Source organism: Zea mays, chromosome 10 (assembly GCF_902167145.1).
Source record: "Zea mays cultivar B73 chromosome 10, Zm-B73-REFERENCE-NAM-5.0, whole genome shotgun sequence".
Lineage (NCBI taxonomy): Eukaryota > Viridiplantae > Streptophyta > Magnoliopsida > Poales > Poaceae > Zea > Zea mays.
In genome coordinates this window covers 63,378,226-63,396,588 of record NC_050105.1, presented here as the reverse complement: position 1 = coordinate 63,396,588, position 18,363 = coordinate 63,378,226, and the positions used below count along the sequence as shown (strand labels likewise).

The window sequence follows — 18,363 nt, the reverse complement described above, 5'->3', positions numbered from 1 at the left end:
TTTAATGTTGCTTTCTAATGAAAAAACATGTTCCCCACTCATTGTTGTTCTTTTAATTTTATTCCCTGTATTAGGAAGCATAAGTTGCATAATTTATGTTCATGTTCTTCTCAAAGAACATATACATGCAGTTTAGGTGCTATTGTTCTCAGAGATGATGACGTCTAATGTTGTTCAACTTTTTTTCTGATTATCAAACTTATGCAACTTATCTGTGTAGCCATGTTTGGAAGGGGTTCTCCAAGAATCAACATGCTCTTATCAACAAGTGCAACAAAGAAGCCTTCTCCTAAAGCTAGTGATCCAAAAAAGCATGGAGGTTCTCCAAAAGGTATGCAAGTAGACAAATCAAGAGAAATTAAGAGCCTCTTGGAATTCTGCAACTGGTGTTTCTTCCTTGTCTTATGTAGAGAAATTAAGAGCCGCTTGGAACTCTGAGAGCACCTAGAGGGGGGGTGAATAGGTGATCCTGTAAAAACTTGAAACTTAATGCCACAACACTTAATTAGGAGTTAGCACAATAAGGCCAAGTGGCTAGAGAGAAGTTCTTGCAAAACACAATAACCACAAGACGATCAACACAGAGAGGCACAGTGGTTTATCCCGTGGTTCGGCCAAGTCCAACGCTTGCCTACTCCACGTTGTGGCGTCCCAATGGACGAGGATTGCACTCAACCCCTCTCAAGCGGTCCAAAGACCCACTTGAATACCACGGTGTTTTGCTTTGTTTCACTATATCCCGTTTGCGAGGAATCTCCACAACTTGGAGCCTCTCGCCCTTACAATTTGATGTTCACAAAGAATCACGGAAGTAAGGATGGGATGAGCAACACACACAAGACACAAAATCAGAGCAACAATACGCACACAAGTCACAACTTGAGCTCTCAAAACAACTCAAGGAGTTCTCTACTTAAATGGAGCTCTAGTTGTTATCACAAAGAATCGAATGCGCGGAAATGAGGTATTGGTGCTTAGGAATGCTCAAGGGATGCTTGGTGTGCACCTCCATGCGCCTAGGGGTCCCTTTTATAGCCCCAAGGCAGCTAGGAGCCGTTGAGAGCATTCCAGGAAGGCAATTCTTGCCTTCTGTCGCCTGGCGCACCGGACAGTCCGGTGCACCACCGGACACTGTCCGGTGCAGATTTCTTTCCTGTTTTGGCACAGCCGACCGTTGGCGTTTTGGAGCCGTTGGCGCACCGGACAGTCCAGTGCCCCTTCAGACTGTTGGGCCGGCCACGCGTCACGCGCGGATTGCGCTGCCGACCGTTGGCTCACCGGACAGTCCGGTGATTTATAGCCGTACGCCGCCGACGAAACCCGAGAGCAGCCAGTTCGCCAGAGCCAGCCTGGCACACCGGACATTGTCTGGTGCACCACCGGACATTGTCTGGTACACCACCGGACAATGTCCGGTGCACCACCGGACAGTCCGGTGCTCCCAGACTGAACTGTCTTTGGCTGAACAAAGCCATCTCTTTTCCAAATTGTTCTCCTGTTTCCAGTACTTAGACACAGTACATTAGTCCTTAAAACAAAGTACTAAGTCTTAGAAACATACCTTTATGTTCATTTTCACTTTGTCCATCATTTGGCAAGGATTAACACATGACCACTTGTGTTGGCACTCAATCACCAAAATACTTAGAAATGGCCCAAGGGTACATTTCCCTTTCAATCTCCCCCTTTTTGGTGATTTATGCCAACCCAACAAAAAGCAACTAAAGGAAGTGCAACATCAATGCAAATGAGAACACAAACTTGTTTTGATTCAAATTTGGCATATTTGGATCATTCTTTGCCACCACTTGGTTTGTTTTTGCAAATCAAACTCAATTTCCTATCTCTAAGTCAAATTCACTTGTTGAGTCATAGAGAAAGATATTTCAAGAGAAATTGATCACTGAATAAAAAACTCCCCCTATTTCCCATAATCAAACATTCTCCCCACAAGAGACCAACTTTTGACAAAAAGAGACATTTAGAATTTTGACAAATCAAAAGTCCTAACTCTACTATTTTCAAAATTCTCAAGTGGTAGCTGATCCATTTGTTGCTTTGGCCTTATTTTCTCCCCCTTTGGCATCAAGCACCAAAACGGGATCAAACTTGGCCCTTGAACCCCATTGCCACACCAAAATCTTCAATTAAGAGTAAAAAGGCAATAAGAGCATGGAGATGAACTTGGAATAAGTTACCCTCTCATCGGAGTGCAGTGGAAGTATTGCATGGTCCAAGTCCACCTTTTCCCTTTAAAACCTCCTTTGAGACTAAATTAAGAGAACTCAAGCACATGGTTAGTCTCAAAGGGTCAAGTTGTAGGACATTTCCCCCTAAATATGTGCATTACTCACACATGGACTTTTGAGGTCCGGGGAGTGTTTGTACAACTTGAACACCATAAATAAACAATAATATGCATAAAGGAACATGATCAAAGGCATAAAACACATGTATGCTATAAGTCAATCCAAGTTCCGCGAATCTAAGACATTTAGCTCACTGCGCAGCCTGCAGAAGGTCTTCTCATCTAAAGGCTTGGTAAAGATATCGGCTAGCTGGTTCTCGGTGCTAATATAAAACACTTCGGTATCTCCCTTTTGCTGGTGGTCTCTCAAAAAGTGATGCCGGATGTCAATGTGCTTTGTGCGGCTGTGCTCAACAGGATTGTCCGCCATGCGGATAGCACTCTCATTGTCACATAGGAGTGGGACTTTGCTCAGATTGTAGCCAAAGTCCCGGAGGGTTTGCCTCATCCAAAGTAGTTGCGCGCAACACTGTCCTGCGGCAACATACTCGGCCTCAGCTGTGGATAGGGCAACAGAAGTTTGTTTCTTAGAACTCCACGACACCAGGGACCTTCCTAAGAATTGGTACATCCCCGATGTACTCTTCCTATCGACCTTACATCCAGCATAGTCGGAGTCTGGATATCCAATCAAGTCAAAGGTAGACCCCTTTGGATACCAGATCCCGAAGCAAGGTGTAGCAACTAAATATCTAAGAATTCGCTTAACGGCCACAAGGTGACACTCCCTTGGGTCGGATTGAAATCTAGCACACATGCATACGCATAGCATAATATCCGGTCTACTAGCACATAAATAAAGCAAGGAGCCTATCATGGACCGGTATGCTTTTTGATCAACAGACTTACCTCCTTTGTTGAGGTCGACGTGTCCGTCCGTTCCCATTGGAGTCTTTGCGGGCTTGGCGTCCTTCATCCCAAACCGCTTGAGCAAGTCTTGCGTATACTTCGTTTGGGAGATGAAAGTGTCGTCCTTGAGTTGCTTCACTTGGAACCCAAGGAAGTAGTTCAACTCGCCCATCATCGACATTTCAAACTTTTGAGTCATCACCCTGCTAAACTCTTCACAAGACTTTTGGTTAGTAGAACCAAATATTATGTCATCAACATAAATTTGGCACACAAATAGGTCACCATCACATGTCTTAGTAAAAAGAGTTGGATCAGCTTTCCCAACCTTGAAAGCATTAGCAATTAAAAAGTCTCTAAGGCATTCATACCATGCTCTTGGGGCTTGCTTAAGTCCATAGAGCGCCTTAGAGAGCTTACACACATGGTCGGGGTACCGTTCATCCTCAAAGCCAGGGGGTTGCTCTACGTACACCTCCTCCTTGATCGGTCCGTTGAGGAAAGCGCTCTTAACATCCATTTGGTACAACCTGAAAGAATGGTGAGCGACATATGCTAACAAAATACGAATCGACTCTAGCCTAGCCACTGGAGCAAAAGTCTCCTCAAAGTCCAAACCTGCGACTTGGGCATAACCTTTTGCCACAAGTCAAGCCTTGTTCCTCGTCACCACCCCGTGCTTGTCCTGTTTGTTGCGGAACACCCACTTGGTTCCCACAACATTTTGCTTGGGACGCGGCACCAGTGTCCAAACTTCATTACGCTTGAAGTTGTTGAGCTCTTCCTGCATGGCCAACACTCAATCCGGATCTAGCAAGGCCTCTTCTACCCTGAAAGGCTCAATAGAAGAGACAAAAGAGTAATGCTCACAAAAATTAACTAATCTAGAGCGAGTGGTTACTCCCTTGCTAATGTCACCCAAAATCTGGTCGACGGATGGTTCCTTTGAATCATCGCTCGAACTTGAGTTGGAGGGGCCTGTGGTGCTTCTTCCTCTTCAACTTGGTCATCTTGTGCTCCCCCTTGATCACACGCCTCTTCTTGAGGTACCTCATCATCTCGGGTTGGGGGGTGTACCATCGTTGAGGAAGAAGGCTGCTCTTGTTCCTTGTGTTCCTGCGGTCGCACGTCTCCAATCGCCATGGTACGAATCACGTCCGTTGGAACATCTTCCTCATCTACATCATCAAGATCAACTTGCTCTCTTGGGGAGCCATTAGTCTCATCAAATACAACGTCGCTAGAGACTTCAACCAAACCCGATGATTTGTTGAAGACTCTATACGCTTTGTATTTGAGTCATAACCTAACAAAAACCCTTCTACAGCTTTGAGAGCAAATTTTGAATTTCTACCTTTCTTTACTAGAATGTAGCATTTACTCCCAAAAACTCGAAAGTACGAAACGTTGGGTTTGTTACCGGTTAGAAGCTCGTATGACATCTTCTTGAGGAGGCGATGAAGGTAGACCCGGTTTATGGCGTGGCAAGCCGTGTTCACAGCTTCCGACCAAAACCGCTCGGGCGTCTTGAATTCTCCAAGCATTGTCCTCGCCATGTCTATGAGCGTCCTGTTCTTCCTCTCTACCACACCATTTTGCTGTGGTGTGTAGGGAGCGGAGAACTCGTGCTTGATTCCTTCCTCCTCAAGGTATTCCTCCACTTGAAGGTTTTTGAACTCGGACCCGTTGTCGCTCCTTATCTTCTTCACCTGAAGCTCAAACTCATTTTGAGCTCTCCTTAGGAAGCGCTTGAGGGTCCCTTGGGTTTCTATTTTATCCTGCAAAAAAGAATACCCAAGTGAAGCGGGAAAAGTCATCAACAATAACAAGATCATACTTACTTCCTCCTATGCTTAGATAGGCGACGGGTCCGAAGAGGTCCATATGAAGCAACTCCAAAGGTCTTGATGTGGTCATCACATTTTTGGCATGATGAGAGCTTCCCACCTATTTACCTGCTTGACAAGCTGCACAAGGTCTATCTTTTTCTAAGGTTACATTTATTAGACCTATTACATGTTCTCCCTTTAGAAGTTTGTGAAGGTTCTTCATCCCCACATGTGCTAAACGGCGATGCCACAGCCAGCCCATGCTAGTCTTAGCAATTAAGCATGCATCTAGACCGACCTCCTCTTTTGCAAAATCAACTAAGTAGAGTTTGCCGTCTAATACACCCTTAAAAGCTAATGAACCATCACTCCTTCTAAAGACAGACACAACTACATTTGTGAATAAGCAATTATATCCCATATTACATATTTGACTAACGGACAACAAATTATATCCAAGCGATTCCACTAAAAACACATTAGAGATAGAATGTTCAGAAGAAATTGCTATTTTTCCTAGTCCTTTAACCTTGCCTTGATTCCCGTCACCGAATATGATTGAATCTTGGGAATCTTTGTTCTTGACGTAGGAGGTGAACATCTTCTTCTCCCCCGTCATGTGGTTTGTGCATCCGCTGTCGATAATCCAGCTTGATCCCCCGGATGCATAAACCTGCAAGGCAAATTAGGCTTGGGTCTTAGGTACCCAACTCTTGTTGGGTCCTACAAGGTTAGTGACAATAGTCTTAGGAACCCAAATGCAAGTTTTGTCTTCCTTGCATTTTGCCCCTAATTTCCTAGCAACCACTTTCTTATCCTTTCTACAAATAGCAAAGGAAGCATTGCAAGCATGGTAAATTGTAGAATGTTCATTACTTACTTTCCTAGGTACATGAACAACATTTCTTCTAGGCATATGATGAACAATATTTTTCTTAGCAAAATTTCTATCACACAAATAAAAGAACTTGAAGCAAACATGGCATTTGAATCATAATCATTACAACTCCTTTTATAATGAACATTTCTAGGATATCTCTTATCACCATAAATGAAAGCATGATTCTTTTGACTACTATTAGTCATAGGAGCCTTCCCTTTCTCCTTGGCGGGAATGAGAGCCTTATGACTTGTTAAGTTCTTGGCTTCTTTCTTAAAGCCAAGCCCATCCTTAATTGAGGGATGTCTACCAATGGTGTAGGCATCCCTTGCAAATTTTAGTTTATCAAATTCATTTTTGCTAGTCTTAAGTTGGGCATTAAGACTAGCCACTTCATCATTTAACTTTGCAATAGAAACTAGGTGTTCACTACAAGCATCAATATTAAGATCTTTACACCTATTGCAAATCACAACATGTTCTACACAAGAGTTAGATCTATTTGCTACTTCTAGTTTAGCATTTAAATCATCATTAACACTTTTTAAACTAGAAATGGTCTCATGGCAAGTAGATAGTTCACAAGAAAGCATTTCATTCCTTTTAACTTCTAAAGCAAGAGATTTTTGTGCCTCTACAAATTTATCATGTTCTTCATACAAAAGATCCTCTTGCTTTTCTAACAATCTATTCTTAACATTCAAAGCATCAATCAATTCATTGATCTTATCGATTTTAGTCCTATCTAATCCTTTGAATAAACTAGCATAGTCTACTTCATCATCGCTAGATTCATCATCACTTGAAGAGGCATAAGTAATAGCATTTTGAGTACTTACCTTCTTCTCCTTTGCCATGAGGCAGGTGTGATGCCCGTTGGGGAAGAGAGACGATTTGTTGAAGGCGGTGGCGGCGAGTCCTTCGTCGTCGGAGTCGGACGAAGAGCAATCCGAATCCCACTCCTTTCCAAGGTGTGCCTCGCCTTTAGCCTTCTTGTAAACCTTCTTGTTCTCTCTTTTCCCATTCTTTCCTTGTTTCTGGTCACTATCATTATCGGGACAGTTAGCAATAAAGTGACCGATCTTACCACACTTGAAGCAGGAGCGCTTTCCCTTCATCTTGCTCCTTTTGGGATGCTCCTTGCAACCCTTTAGCGTCGTCTTGAAGCGCTTGATGATGAGTGCCATTTCTTCCTCATTGAGCCCTACCGCCTCAACTTGTGCCACCTTGCTAGGTAGCGTCTCCTTTCTATTTGTTGCCTTGAGAGCAATGGCTTGAGGCTCATGAATTGGACCATTTAATGCCTCATCGACGTACCTTGCCTCCTTGATCATCATCCGCCCGCTTACAAACTTTCCAAGTATTTCTTCGGGCGACATCTTGGTGTAACTAGGATTTTCACGAATATTGTTTACAAGATGTGGATCAAGGACAGTGAAAGACCTTAGCATTAGGCGGACGACGTCGTGGTCCGTCCATCGCGTGCTTCCATAGCTCCTTATTGTGTTGACGAGGGTCTTGGGCCTGTTGTATGTTTGGGTTGGCTCCTCCCCCCTGATCATTGCGAACCTTCCTAGTTCGCCTTCCACCAACTCCATCTTGGTGAGCATGGTGATGTTGTTCCCGTCATGTGAGATCTTGAGGGTGTCCCAAATCTGCTTGGCGTTGTCCAAGCCGCTCACCTTATGGTACTCATCCCTGCACAATGAGGCTAACAACACAGTAGTAGCTTGTGCATTTTTATGAATTTGTTCATTGATGAACAAGGGACTATCCGTGCTATCAAATTGCATTCCATTTTCTACTATCTCCCATATACTTGGATGGAGAGAGAACAAGTGACTACGCATTTTGTGACTCCAAAATCCGTAGTCCTCTCCATCAAAGTGTGGAGGTTTGCCAAGAGGAATGGAAAGCAAATGTGCATTTGAACTATGCGGAATACGAGAGTAATCAAAAGAAAAGTTCGAGTTAACCGTCTTCCTTTTCTCGTAGTCGTTGTCGTCGTTGTCATTTTGGGAAGAAGAGGACTCGTCGCTGTCGTCATAGTAAACGATCTTCTTGATGCGCCTCTTCTTCTTCCCGTCCTTCTTCTTATGACTTGAGCCCGAGTCAGTGGGCTTGTCGTCTTTCGGCTCATTGATGAAGGACTCCTTCTCCTTGTCATTGATCACTATCCCCTTTCCCTTAGGATCCATCCCTTCGGGCGATTAGTCCCTTTCTTGAAGAGAACGGCTCCGATACCAATTGAGAGCACCTAGAGGGGGGTGAATAGGTGATCCTGTAAAAACTTGAAACTTAATGCCACAACACTTGATTAGGAGTTAGCACAATAAGGCCAAGTGGCTAGAGAGAAGTTCTTGCAAAACACAATAACCACAAGACGATCAACACAGAGAGGCACAGTGGTTTATCCCGTGGTTCGGCCAAGTACAACACTTGCCTACTCCATGTTGTGGCGTCCCAATGGATGAGGGTTGCACTCAACCCCTCTCAAGCGGTCCAAAGACCCACTTGAATACCACAGTGTTTTGCTTTGTTTCACTATATCCCGTTTGCGAGGAATCTCCACAACTTGGAGCCTCTCGCCCTTACAATTTGATGTTCACAAAGAATCACGGAAGTAAGGATGGGATGAGCAACACACACAAGACACAAAATTAGAGCAACAATACGCACACAAGTCACAACTTGAGCTCTCAAAACAACTCAAGGAGTTCTCTACTTAAATGGAGCTCTAGTTGCTATCACAAAGAATCGAATGCGCTGAAATGAGGTCTTGGTGCTTAGGAATGCTCAAGGGATGCTTGGTGTGCACCTCCATGCGCCTAGGGGTCCCTTTTATAGCCCCAAGGCAGCTAGGAGCCGTTGAGAGCATTCCAGGAAGGCAATTCTTGCCTTCTGTCGCCTGGCGCACCGGACAGTCCGGTGCACCACCGGACACTGTCCGGTGCGGATTTCTTTCCTATTTTGGCGCAGCCGACCGTTGGCGTTTTGGAGCCGTTGGCGCACCGGACACTGTCCGGTGCACACCGGACAGTCCGGTGCCCCCTTCAGACTGTTGGGCCGGCCACGCGTCACGCGCGGATTGCGCTGCCGACCGTTGGCTCACCGGACAGTCCGGTGCACCACCGGATAGTCCGGTGATTTATAGTCGTACGCCTCCGACGAAACCCGAGAGCAGCCAGTTCGCCAGAGCCAGCCTGGCGCACCGGACACTGTCCGGTGCACCACCGGACAGTCCGGTGCTCCCAGACTGAACTGTCTTTGGCTAAACAAAGCCAACTCTTTTCCAAATTGATTTCTCCTGTTTCCAGTACTTAGACACAGTACATTAGTCCTTAAAACAAAGTACTAAGTCTTATAAACATACCTTTATGTTGATTTTCACTTTGTCCATCATTTGGCAAGGATTAACACATGACCACTTGTGTTGGCACTCAATCACCAAAATACTTAGAAATGGCCCAAGGGCACATTTCCCTTTCAAACTCAACTCTAGAGAAAACTCTTGTGGACCTCTTGCATGAGCACAAAACAGCTGATTATAGGGGTCAAAATGGATGGACAACAGAAGCATGGAACAAAATTGTCAAGGAATTTCATCAGAGGGAACAGTATGTCTATTTCACAAAGACACAAATACAAGATAAGGAAAGAGAGCTGAAAAGGGACTATAGGTTGCTAAAGGATGCAAAGAATCAAAGTGGAGCCCATTTTGATGAGAAGATAGGGAGGATTACGGCTGACCCAGCTTTATGGAAAAATATACTGACTTCTCATCCTAAGGCTAAAAAGTTCTGCAACAAGTCTTTTCCTCTATATGAGGCCTTGGGGGAGCTTTATGATGGTTAGTCTCATTACAATGTGCATGCTTTTCCAATATGTTATGTTGTCTACCCTTTTTTTAGTAAAACTTCATTGTGTAGGGCAAACATCTGAAGGGACCTACAACTACACCTCCACCCAACTTCCAGATCTTACTCAAGTAGGAAATGGAGATGAATTTCTCAACATAGAACATGAACAAGATGAATTGGAAGAAATCTTGCCTGCACAAGAAGAAGATGATGTCCATGTAGTTAAGGCGGGAGATGCAACCGGTGAAAGGCATGATTCGATGCCACAGAGAAGGACTACTGCTGCAAGAGGGAACAATGAGGAAACGAGGACAAAGAGGCATAAAAAGGGCGATAACCTAGAAGGAATAATGGGAAGATACATTAACATGAGAATGAAGCAAGCTGAGGAAGAAGCCACACATCTAGCAAAAGAGAGGGAGGAAAAGGAAGTGAGTCAAGCTGCAGACTTCTCAATCAAGAAGTGCCTACAATGCCTTCAAAGACCTTGAAGTTACAATGGAAGTTACAAAGGAGGAAAAAGCAAAAGCCTACAATGCCTTCAAAGACCTTGACAATAGGCAAATTTTCTTGAGTGCCTGCGATGATGATGCTGAGTCTGCACTGATTTGGTTGAGAAACGAGATGGCTTAGCTGGTATGCTCTCTTCCTTCCCCTCTTCTCTCATTCTATGCCAGGGCATGTCGAAATCAAAGTAATTGAGCATATATGTCTCATTCTTTATGCCATGACATGTTGAATCAAAGTAATTGAACATATCTGCCTCATGACTTAATTTATTATTTCCCATACTACTTCTTGCTGGGAGTCCAGGGTTAGGCTAGAAGTCGATCCTGTCTGTATATGCTGACGATGACATTATACAACCTTACATTTATTATCTGAAAGAGGAGTTCACTACGAGGGAATTGTTTCTAAAACGATTCTGTTTGACTCGGTTATGATCTTGATTTCCTTGTGCAGAAATTACAACAAGAACTGCAGAGAAATCCAGAATCGCTTCCTTTTGATGAGATTTGTATTTTGGATCCCATGAGCTAGCTACTAGCTGCATCTCTCTTCACTTATTGTTTCCGATGGTCAATGGAGTTTATGTTACACTTACACATATTTATTTTAATGGCAGATACTCTACTGTAACATTGGAAATCCCCATTCCATTGGCCAACAGCCAGTTACCTATTTCAGAACTAGATCATTGGATAACTGCATTTTGTTCATGCTTTAAACTGCTTTAAACTGAAATACGTTACAGCTAGAACTAGATCAGCTGTACATGCTTCTGTTGTTCATGCTTCTGCATTGAACTACATTTTGTTGAATGTGGACTGCATTTTGCAAAAAACATGAACTTTACTATACTAGAGTGAAGCGAACATGGACTACATTTTGCAAAAAAAATATGGACTTCACTGTACTAGTGGCTAAGCGAATATGGACTGCATTTAAAAAAAACATGAACGAACAATTCACAGCTAATACATTTGTATCCATGTGGTATAAGTGAATAGTGAAAAATAAGCCACGTATTAAATCCCAGCCGTAACGAAAACACATATAGTTTATGTGACATGACATGGATTCACTCAATCCTGCTGTGTATTAGATCTTAATGTGTATTAAATACTAGCAAGCCGAACAAGGTCTTAGTAGTGTTGGTTCCCTTGTGCGTTTAATTTTTTTTTTTTTGATGTGATTAGTCCTTGGTGAGCTGGTCCGGATGGACCTTTTGGTAAGTGAGGGACCATGCATCCCATCACAATGGGTTATGATGATTAGCCTTTAGATGTGTGTATATATATGAGGGGTGAGAGGGGGGAGGGGCCTGGGGAGCAACACAAGCACTCCACACTGCTGTGCAGAACGAGAGCGTAACCATCAGTACTCAATAGTTAGAGCGACCAATAGATGAGTTCCTCCCCGTCCTTTGGTCTCCTGGCCTTAGCAGCAGTACTCCTAGCACTGAACTTAGCACAACATGGCTCCCTCGCCGCAACCGTCGGCCCCAGGGTCATCGTCGTCGGCGCCGGCATGTCTGGTAATAACAAGGCACCCATATACGTCGTTCGTCTATGCGACTATGCCTTGGTGTTACGCATCATATACATATATATCTGCGCTGTGTTATATGCAACACATGGATCTCTTCTTCCAGGGATCTCGGCGGCGAAGAGGCTGTCGGAGGCCGGGATAACCGACCTGCTGATTCTGGAAGCGACGGACCACATCGGCGGGCGGATGCACAAGACGAACTTCGCCGGCATCAACGTCGAGTTAGGCGCCAACTGGGTGGAGGGCGTGAACGGCGGCAAGATGAACCCCATCTGGCCCATCGTCAACTCCACCCTCAAGCTCCGCAACTTCCGCTCCGACTTCGACTACCTCGCTCAGAACGTCTACAAGGAGGAGTACGTAGGTCGATCGACTAGCTATAGGCAGCTGATGAGCTCCGTTATTAGCTACTCCATATATCCCTTTCTTACTAGCTACAGTTTATTTTGATTTGTACAAGTCAAAATTTCCGAACTCTCGCTAACCATTTTTTAGAATGAAAATATACGTAAATTCCAACAGATGCTCAGTCGAAACACATATTTCATGCTTAGTTTAGAAAAAAAACTAATTAAGGTCTTGTTTGGTTTAGGGTGACTAAAGGTTAGTGACTAAAGTTTAGTCACTTTTAGTCCCTAAAAAAGTAAACATGGTGACTAAAGTGGAGTGACTAAATTCTAGAGCTTGTTTGGGATAAAGGGCAATGAAGGGGATTGAGGGGGCTATAATCCCTCACTATTCAAAATTGATTAGCGAGAGATCCTAACTCCCTCAATCCACTTCATTACCTTTAATCCCAAACAAGCGCTTAGGTCTTTAGACACCAAGGGGGTGACTAAAAGGGACTAAAGTAGTATTTTTATCTTATTTGTCCTCTCCATTTTTACGGCAATTAAAGCTCTTTAGTCCGGTTTAGTTACTGAAACCAAACGAAATACTTTACTAAAGTTTAGTCTAGTGACTAAAGGAACCAAACATGACCTAAATTGATCTACCAAATATTAGTTATAGCGTGTATTTCTCTATAAATAAGGCCCCGTTTGGTTTGAGGGACTAAAGATTAGTCCCTCCATTTTAGTCTCATTTAGTTCCTAAATTGCCAAACGGTAGGACTAAAACAGAGACTAAACTGATTTAGTCCCTAGTCCCTCAAGATGTGGCTAAAATAGACTAAACCATATTAATTCCACAATTGCCTCTCATTTAATTCAATTGTACTAATAGCAGGAGAATATTAAAGATCATTTTAGTCTTCTTATAAATCATTTAGTATATTTTTACTAATTTTAGTCCCTAGAACCAAACATGTTATGGACTAAACTTTAGTCCCCTAACTAAACTTTAGTCTCTAGACTAAATAAACCAAACATGGCCTAAAACAGATAAAAGGTCAAAAATTTTAGAACGAATCGAAGGATTAAGCGAGTAATACGAAAGTCAACTCAACTATTATAATATAGTAGTACTACAATTATTAGCTCGCTTCCCTTTTATAAAGAGGACGCACACGCATACATTAATAATAAAATTTGGATCCATAATTTGGGGGCGAAAATAACTATTATGATACAGATTTGATATAGTAAGAGCACTGCACCTTGGGTTGGTAAAGATGGCAATCACATGTTCGAGTGTCATATTTTACCTGTGGTTGACACATAGGGCCCGAAACTTTTGTGTTTTTTTCTTTCTATTTTAATTTCTACCTCTAGTTAGATGTTTTGGTGCAAGCTTCTTTAAAACTTATTAGGGTAATTTTTGCTGACTATGTTGTCGTCGACACAATATGTACTGATAAATTTAAGAATACATATTTAATACGCAGAGATAGATTTCATGGCGTTGGTGGGACGACAGAGCGTAGATATTAGTTTATTAGGAGATCGAGCTTTTGACTAGTCGAAAAAGTGACATGCGTATGTATTAACTGCAGCGGTGGCGTCTACGATGAAGATTACGTCCAGAAGAGAATTGAACTGGCGGACAGCGTGGAAGAGATGGGGGAGAAGCTCTCTGCCACTTTGCACGCCAGTGGCAGAGACGACATGTCTATCCTTGCCATGCAGCGCCTCAACGAACAGTACGTGTGTCCTATATATACCTGCAGCTCCTCAACACATACATACATACATACATACAACAACAGCTGAATGCAATGCAATGCAATGGGCATGTGCATGCAGCCAGCCGAACGGGCCGGCGACGCCGGTGGACATGGTGGTGGACTACTACAAGTTCGACTACGAGTTCGCGGAGCCGCCGCGCGTGACCAGCCTGCAGAACACCGTGCCTCTCGCGACCTTCAGCGACTTCGGCGACGACGTCTACTTCGTCGCCGACCAGCGGGGCTACGAGGCCGTCGTCTACTACCTCGCCGGCCAGTACCTCAAGACCGACGATAAGTCTGGAAAGATCGTCGACCCGCGCCTGCAGCTCAACAAGGTATATATATACTACATGCATGCATGCATGCATGGGCATTGATTAAGCTTAGCTAGATTGCTAGAACACATCATTAACGTACGTACATACAGGTGGTGCGAGAGATCAAGTATTCCCCGGGTGGCGTCACCGTCAAGACAGAGGACAACTCGGTGTACAGCGCAGACTACGTCATGGTTTCTGCGAGCCTGGGTGTCCTGCAATCCGATCTCATTCAGTTCAAGCCCAAGCTACCTGTCAGTTAGTTGTTCCTACCTACACCTCGATCTATCATCAGCTGATCGATTATATCTTCTCAATATTAATTATAGTATATTAATTTGATATATGGTCGTTTCCTCTTGTCTGCCCCAGACATGGAAGGTTAGGGCGATCTACCAATTCGACATGGCCGTGTACACCAAGATCTTCCTCAAGTTCCCCAGGAAGTTCTGGCCTGAAGGGAAAGGAAGGGAGTTCTTCCTCTACGCCAGCAGCAGGAGAGGTTACTACGGAGTGTGGCAGGTATACTAATTAGCTAGCTAGCTAGCTTGTAGCTGCTGATCGATGGGCAGATTATGATCAAATAACACCGAACACTTTGCAACAACAACAACATGCGATCTACAGGAGTTCGAGAAGCAGTACCCTGACGCCAATGTCCTCCTGGTCACCGTGACCGACGAGGAGTCGAGGCGCATCGAGCAGCAGTCGGACGAGCAGACCAAGGCGGAGATCATGCAGGTGCTGCGGAAGATGTTCCCCGGCAAGGACGTCCCGGACGCCACCGACATCCTTGTCCCGAGGTGGTGGTCCGACAGGTTCTACAAGGGCACCTTCTCCAACTGGCCAGTTGGCGTCAACCGCTACGAATACGACCAGCTTAGGGCACCGGTTGGGAGGGTATACTTCACCGGCGAGCACACCAGCGAGCACTACAATGGCTATGTCCATGGAGCCTATCTTTCAGGTCTGCAAGTACACTTGACCTTCCCAACAAGATTACTAGTGTAGTGACATAGGCTTGCACTTACGGCGTGAAATTTCTTCCATTCTTGTGTCTCTGTTGATGGCAGGTATCGACTCCGCTGAAATTCTCATCAACTGCGCCCAGAAAAAGATGTGCAAGTACCATGTCCAGGGAAAGTATGACTAGGAAGCTACAGCAAATTGATTTAAAGCTCCAGCAAATTGAGCAGTGTGGATGTTGCATTTCTCAGTTCATTTTTTCCCTGTTTTCAACAAAGTATAGATGACAGCCATGTTCCCTCGCGGCATATGCCTTTTCATTATTCCAATAAAGCTAGCGGCTGGTTCGATGAGCACGATTTGTGATCGAGTATCCTGTTTAATAAGTACGGTGTTTGCTTTTTTTTTCATGATGAGGGGTGCATGGCTTATGATATTCTATCTATTTGCTAATCAAAACTTTGTACCATGGGAATCACTAGTACACACAACATTATTACTCGTGATTTCAGATCTACTTTTAGGTCTTGTTTAGGAGGAAGAAGACAGTAGAGAATTGGTAGGGCTAGAAGCATCTTACTATACAATTTTAAATAGTGAGTTGATTTTAGCTCCTTCAATCTCCTCCGATATACTCGTGTTTCTAGTTTCCGCCGATGTGAAAGACCAGAAAATCACACATTTTACAGGCGTCTTCTTGAGATCCACAGGCGTTCTCTTAGGCTAGTGTAAATCACGAACTTTATAGACGTTCGTTTAAGAAGCCAATATTGAGGATAATTTAGATCCTTAGCGTAATGCTGAGCTTCAACAATTTGCTTATGTGTCAGTTGTTTTTTCGAAGCATGTCGAATGATGAATTCAAGATCTCTGGTCGACACCGCTTTGGGTATCGACAGTGAAATTTTCTCTGACAGGCTCTCGTTTATTTGCTCTGTTGACCTTATTTCCGAAGGTCCAGCCTTAGTGCAATCAGGAGCAACACTTACGTCGATAGCTTTTTCCAACTCTCCAGGTTTGTCTTTGGAAATCCTTGTAGGAAAAGGAGTAGCCATTTTCGAAGGCCTCAAAACAACGCCTAGAATGCTGGCCATCCTTCTCCCTTTCTTGGGTGTCTCTACTAAAGCAGATGTTATTCTTGACAGCCCTTGCCCCACCGGAGAACTCTACGGCTTCGGCTGCTTCTCGGCCTTGGAACTTTCTGTTTTTAATTTCTCCATTTGAATAGTGGGAACTTCGGCTGCTGCAGGGGGTGTTTTGATCATCTACTCAAAAAATTCCAAAAGCAGCATTAGACTAAATATTCTTCGGTTTAAAACAAGGAAAAAGAAAAAGTATTTACCTACGAAGCTGAGGGGGTATCTTCGGCAGCTTCAACAGCCTCTGTCTTTGAAACCCCTGCAGCAGGCAGTATAGCAGCCCTTTCTAAAAATATGACTTCGGCCAGTGAGTTATAACTTTTGTTCTCTTCGGCTTCGGCGCGACATAAGAGGTCGTCAATGCAATTTTCCTTTTCGTTCCTTATTTTCGTGCCGGAAAGTAGTAATCAAGATAAAAAAAACCAATAACATTAAATACTCTATTCAGCCTTTTCTTCCCACGGGCACCAAAGGCGGTGTGGCAGAACCTCCCAAGTTATTGGGCCCACATGCACCTGCCCTTGTCTCAAAGACCTCAGATGGCTATGCATGTGCACCAGATAACTTAACAGGATCTATCCGAGTGTCCCAAGGACCTCGGATAAACCACTTACAACCAGGACCATAAGATTAAGTAACACAAATCACACACCAACATTTTTGCAGCGGAAATCTTATTACCAAATTTTACAAGTTACATATTTTTTACATTATATTTATCAGAGTGATTACAAAAGTATAAGTTTGAAATATATGCTAGCTCAAGTGACCATCCTCAATGAGAAGTATAAAAGAGTTACTTAGACTTATAAGAAGGTCGAGCCCACCGACACTTAACACCATCATCAGCAGCACAAAACTATAACCTGAAAAACAACAGGGAATAAAACTCTGAGTATGGAATTACTCAGCAAGACTTACCCGACTAAAGAAAAGACTCTCAAGGGTATGCTGGCTAGAGGGATTCAAGGTATGGCTTATCAAGAATCAAAGACTCTGTTTTGCAGAAAAGCTTACTATGAGTGGATCTTTAAAATCCATTTTTATTTGTCAGGTTAAGTAAAGTTACCTGCATCTAGAGTTCTTTCTACCCTAGTTCAAGCACTTGACATATACAAGCGAATTTCTTATTAACCCTTCTTATTCACTAGAATGCTACGTGTAGGGCAGTGACCAAGTCTTCATGTCCACGAAGTTACGGCGATCCGAATCAATTATACTCAGCTGAGGATCTACAATCACACGACATATGTAACACTTAACCCTTGCATATGTCAACTCGCCACCGGGGTTCTTAAGACCAGATTAGGTTCACGCCAACCGAGAGCACAAATACACCACCGTCCAGCCTCTTGCCACGGAGGGTACACGCTACTCTCGCCATCTCTCCACTCACATTGGGTGTTATCTTATTCTGGTATTAGTCTGCCCGAGGCAAAGCTTATCCATGATGAGGCATGTGACCAGTTAAAGGGTCCTCGATCAGCAAGCCTACATCGACAAGATCCTTAATCGACTCAGACGGAGACACTACACCGAGACTCCCTTCTCGTGCAAGTCAACCGCCTGGTCTCAGCTTTATTATTTTCAACCCAAAGTCTGGTACCTGGCAGAGGTACATCTTTTCCGATGTTAAACCCATCAAGGCCTTTGACGGATCCACCATCAAGTTTTATTTTTGAAAACATTCCCACCCACTGAAGCATCACTTTTGTTTTAAAACAAAACATTTTTGTTTGCTAAAGCAAGGCTAAGCATCATAAAATTCTTTTCAAAAAGGGTATCAAGGAAGGGTAATCAATTTTCAAGAAAGGAAATGCAACAACGGTTTAGCACACAACTCCTATCACCTAATGCATCAAACAAGGTGATAAAGATTTTAAAACATCAAAGAGGTGGCAAATGCACCGGGGCTTGCCTGAATAACACTAGGTTAGTGTTGTTAGACGATGAACACTCGACGATCATCCTTGTCTTAACACTTGATCAGGCAGGTTCGTCCATCAGCATCACCATGCGGAGTAGTCCACACTTGGGGTCGACTTGGCTCGTCTTC

The 18,363-nt window shown here is 43.8% G+C and overlaps 1 protein-coding gene, 1 long non-coding RNA gene and 1 pseudogene across 2 annotated transcripts; 2 read left to right on the top strand and 1 right to left on the bottom strand.

Moving 5' to 3' along the window:
* Window positions 1–222: 222 nt before the first annotated feature.
* On the top strand, window positions 223–10,742 carry LOC109943074 (uncharacterized; annotated as a pseudogene).
* An 822-nt stretch (window positions 10,743–11,564) lies between these two features.
* On the top strand, window positions 11,565–15,643 carry LOC541983 (polyamine oxidase 1). Its single transcript, NM_001111636.2, has 8 exons — window positions 11,565–11,764; window positions 11,882–12,134; window positions 13,712–13,858; window positions 13,962–14,220; window positions 14,313–14,456; window positions 14,575–14,724; window positions 14,830–15,169; window positions 15,276–15,643. Exons 1-8 carry the CDS (start codon window positions 11,635–11,637, stop codon window positions 15,353–15,355), a joined length of 1,503 nt encoding a protein of 500 aa, NP_001105106.2. The 5' UTR covers window positions 11,565–11,634; the 3' UTR covers window positions 15,356–15,643.
* LOC109942997 (uncharacterized) lies at window positions 15,579–17,853 on the bottom strand. Its single transcript, XR_002265585.2, has 2 exons — window positions 16,511–17,853; window positions 15,579–16,433 (listed from the first exon to the last, which is right to left on the bottom strand). It is a non-coding gene; the product is annotated as an uncharacterized lncRNA (long non-coding RNA).
* Between the last annotated feature and the right edge of the window lie 510 nt (window positions 17,854–18,363).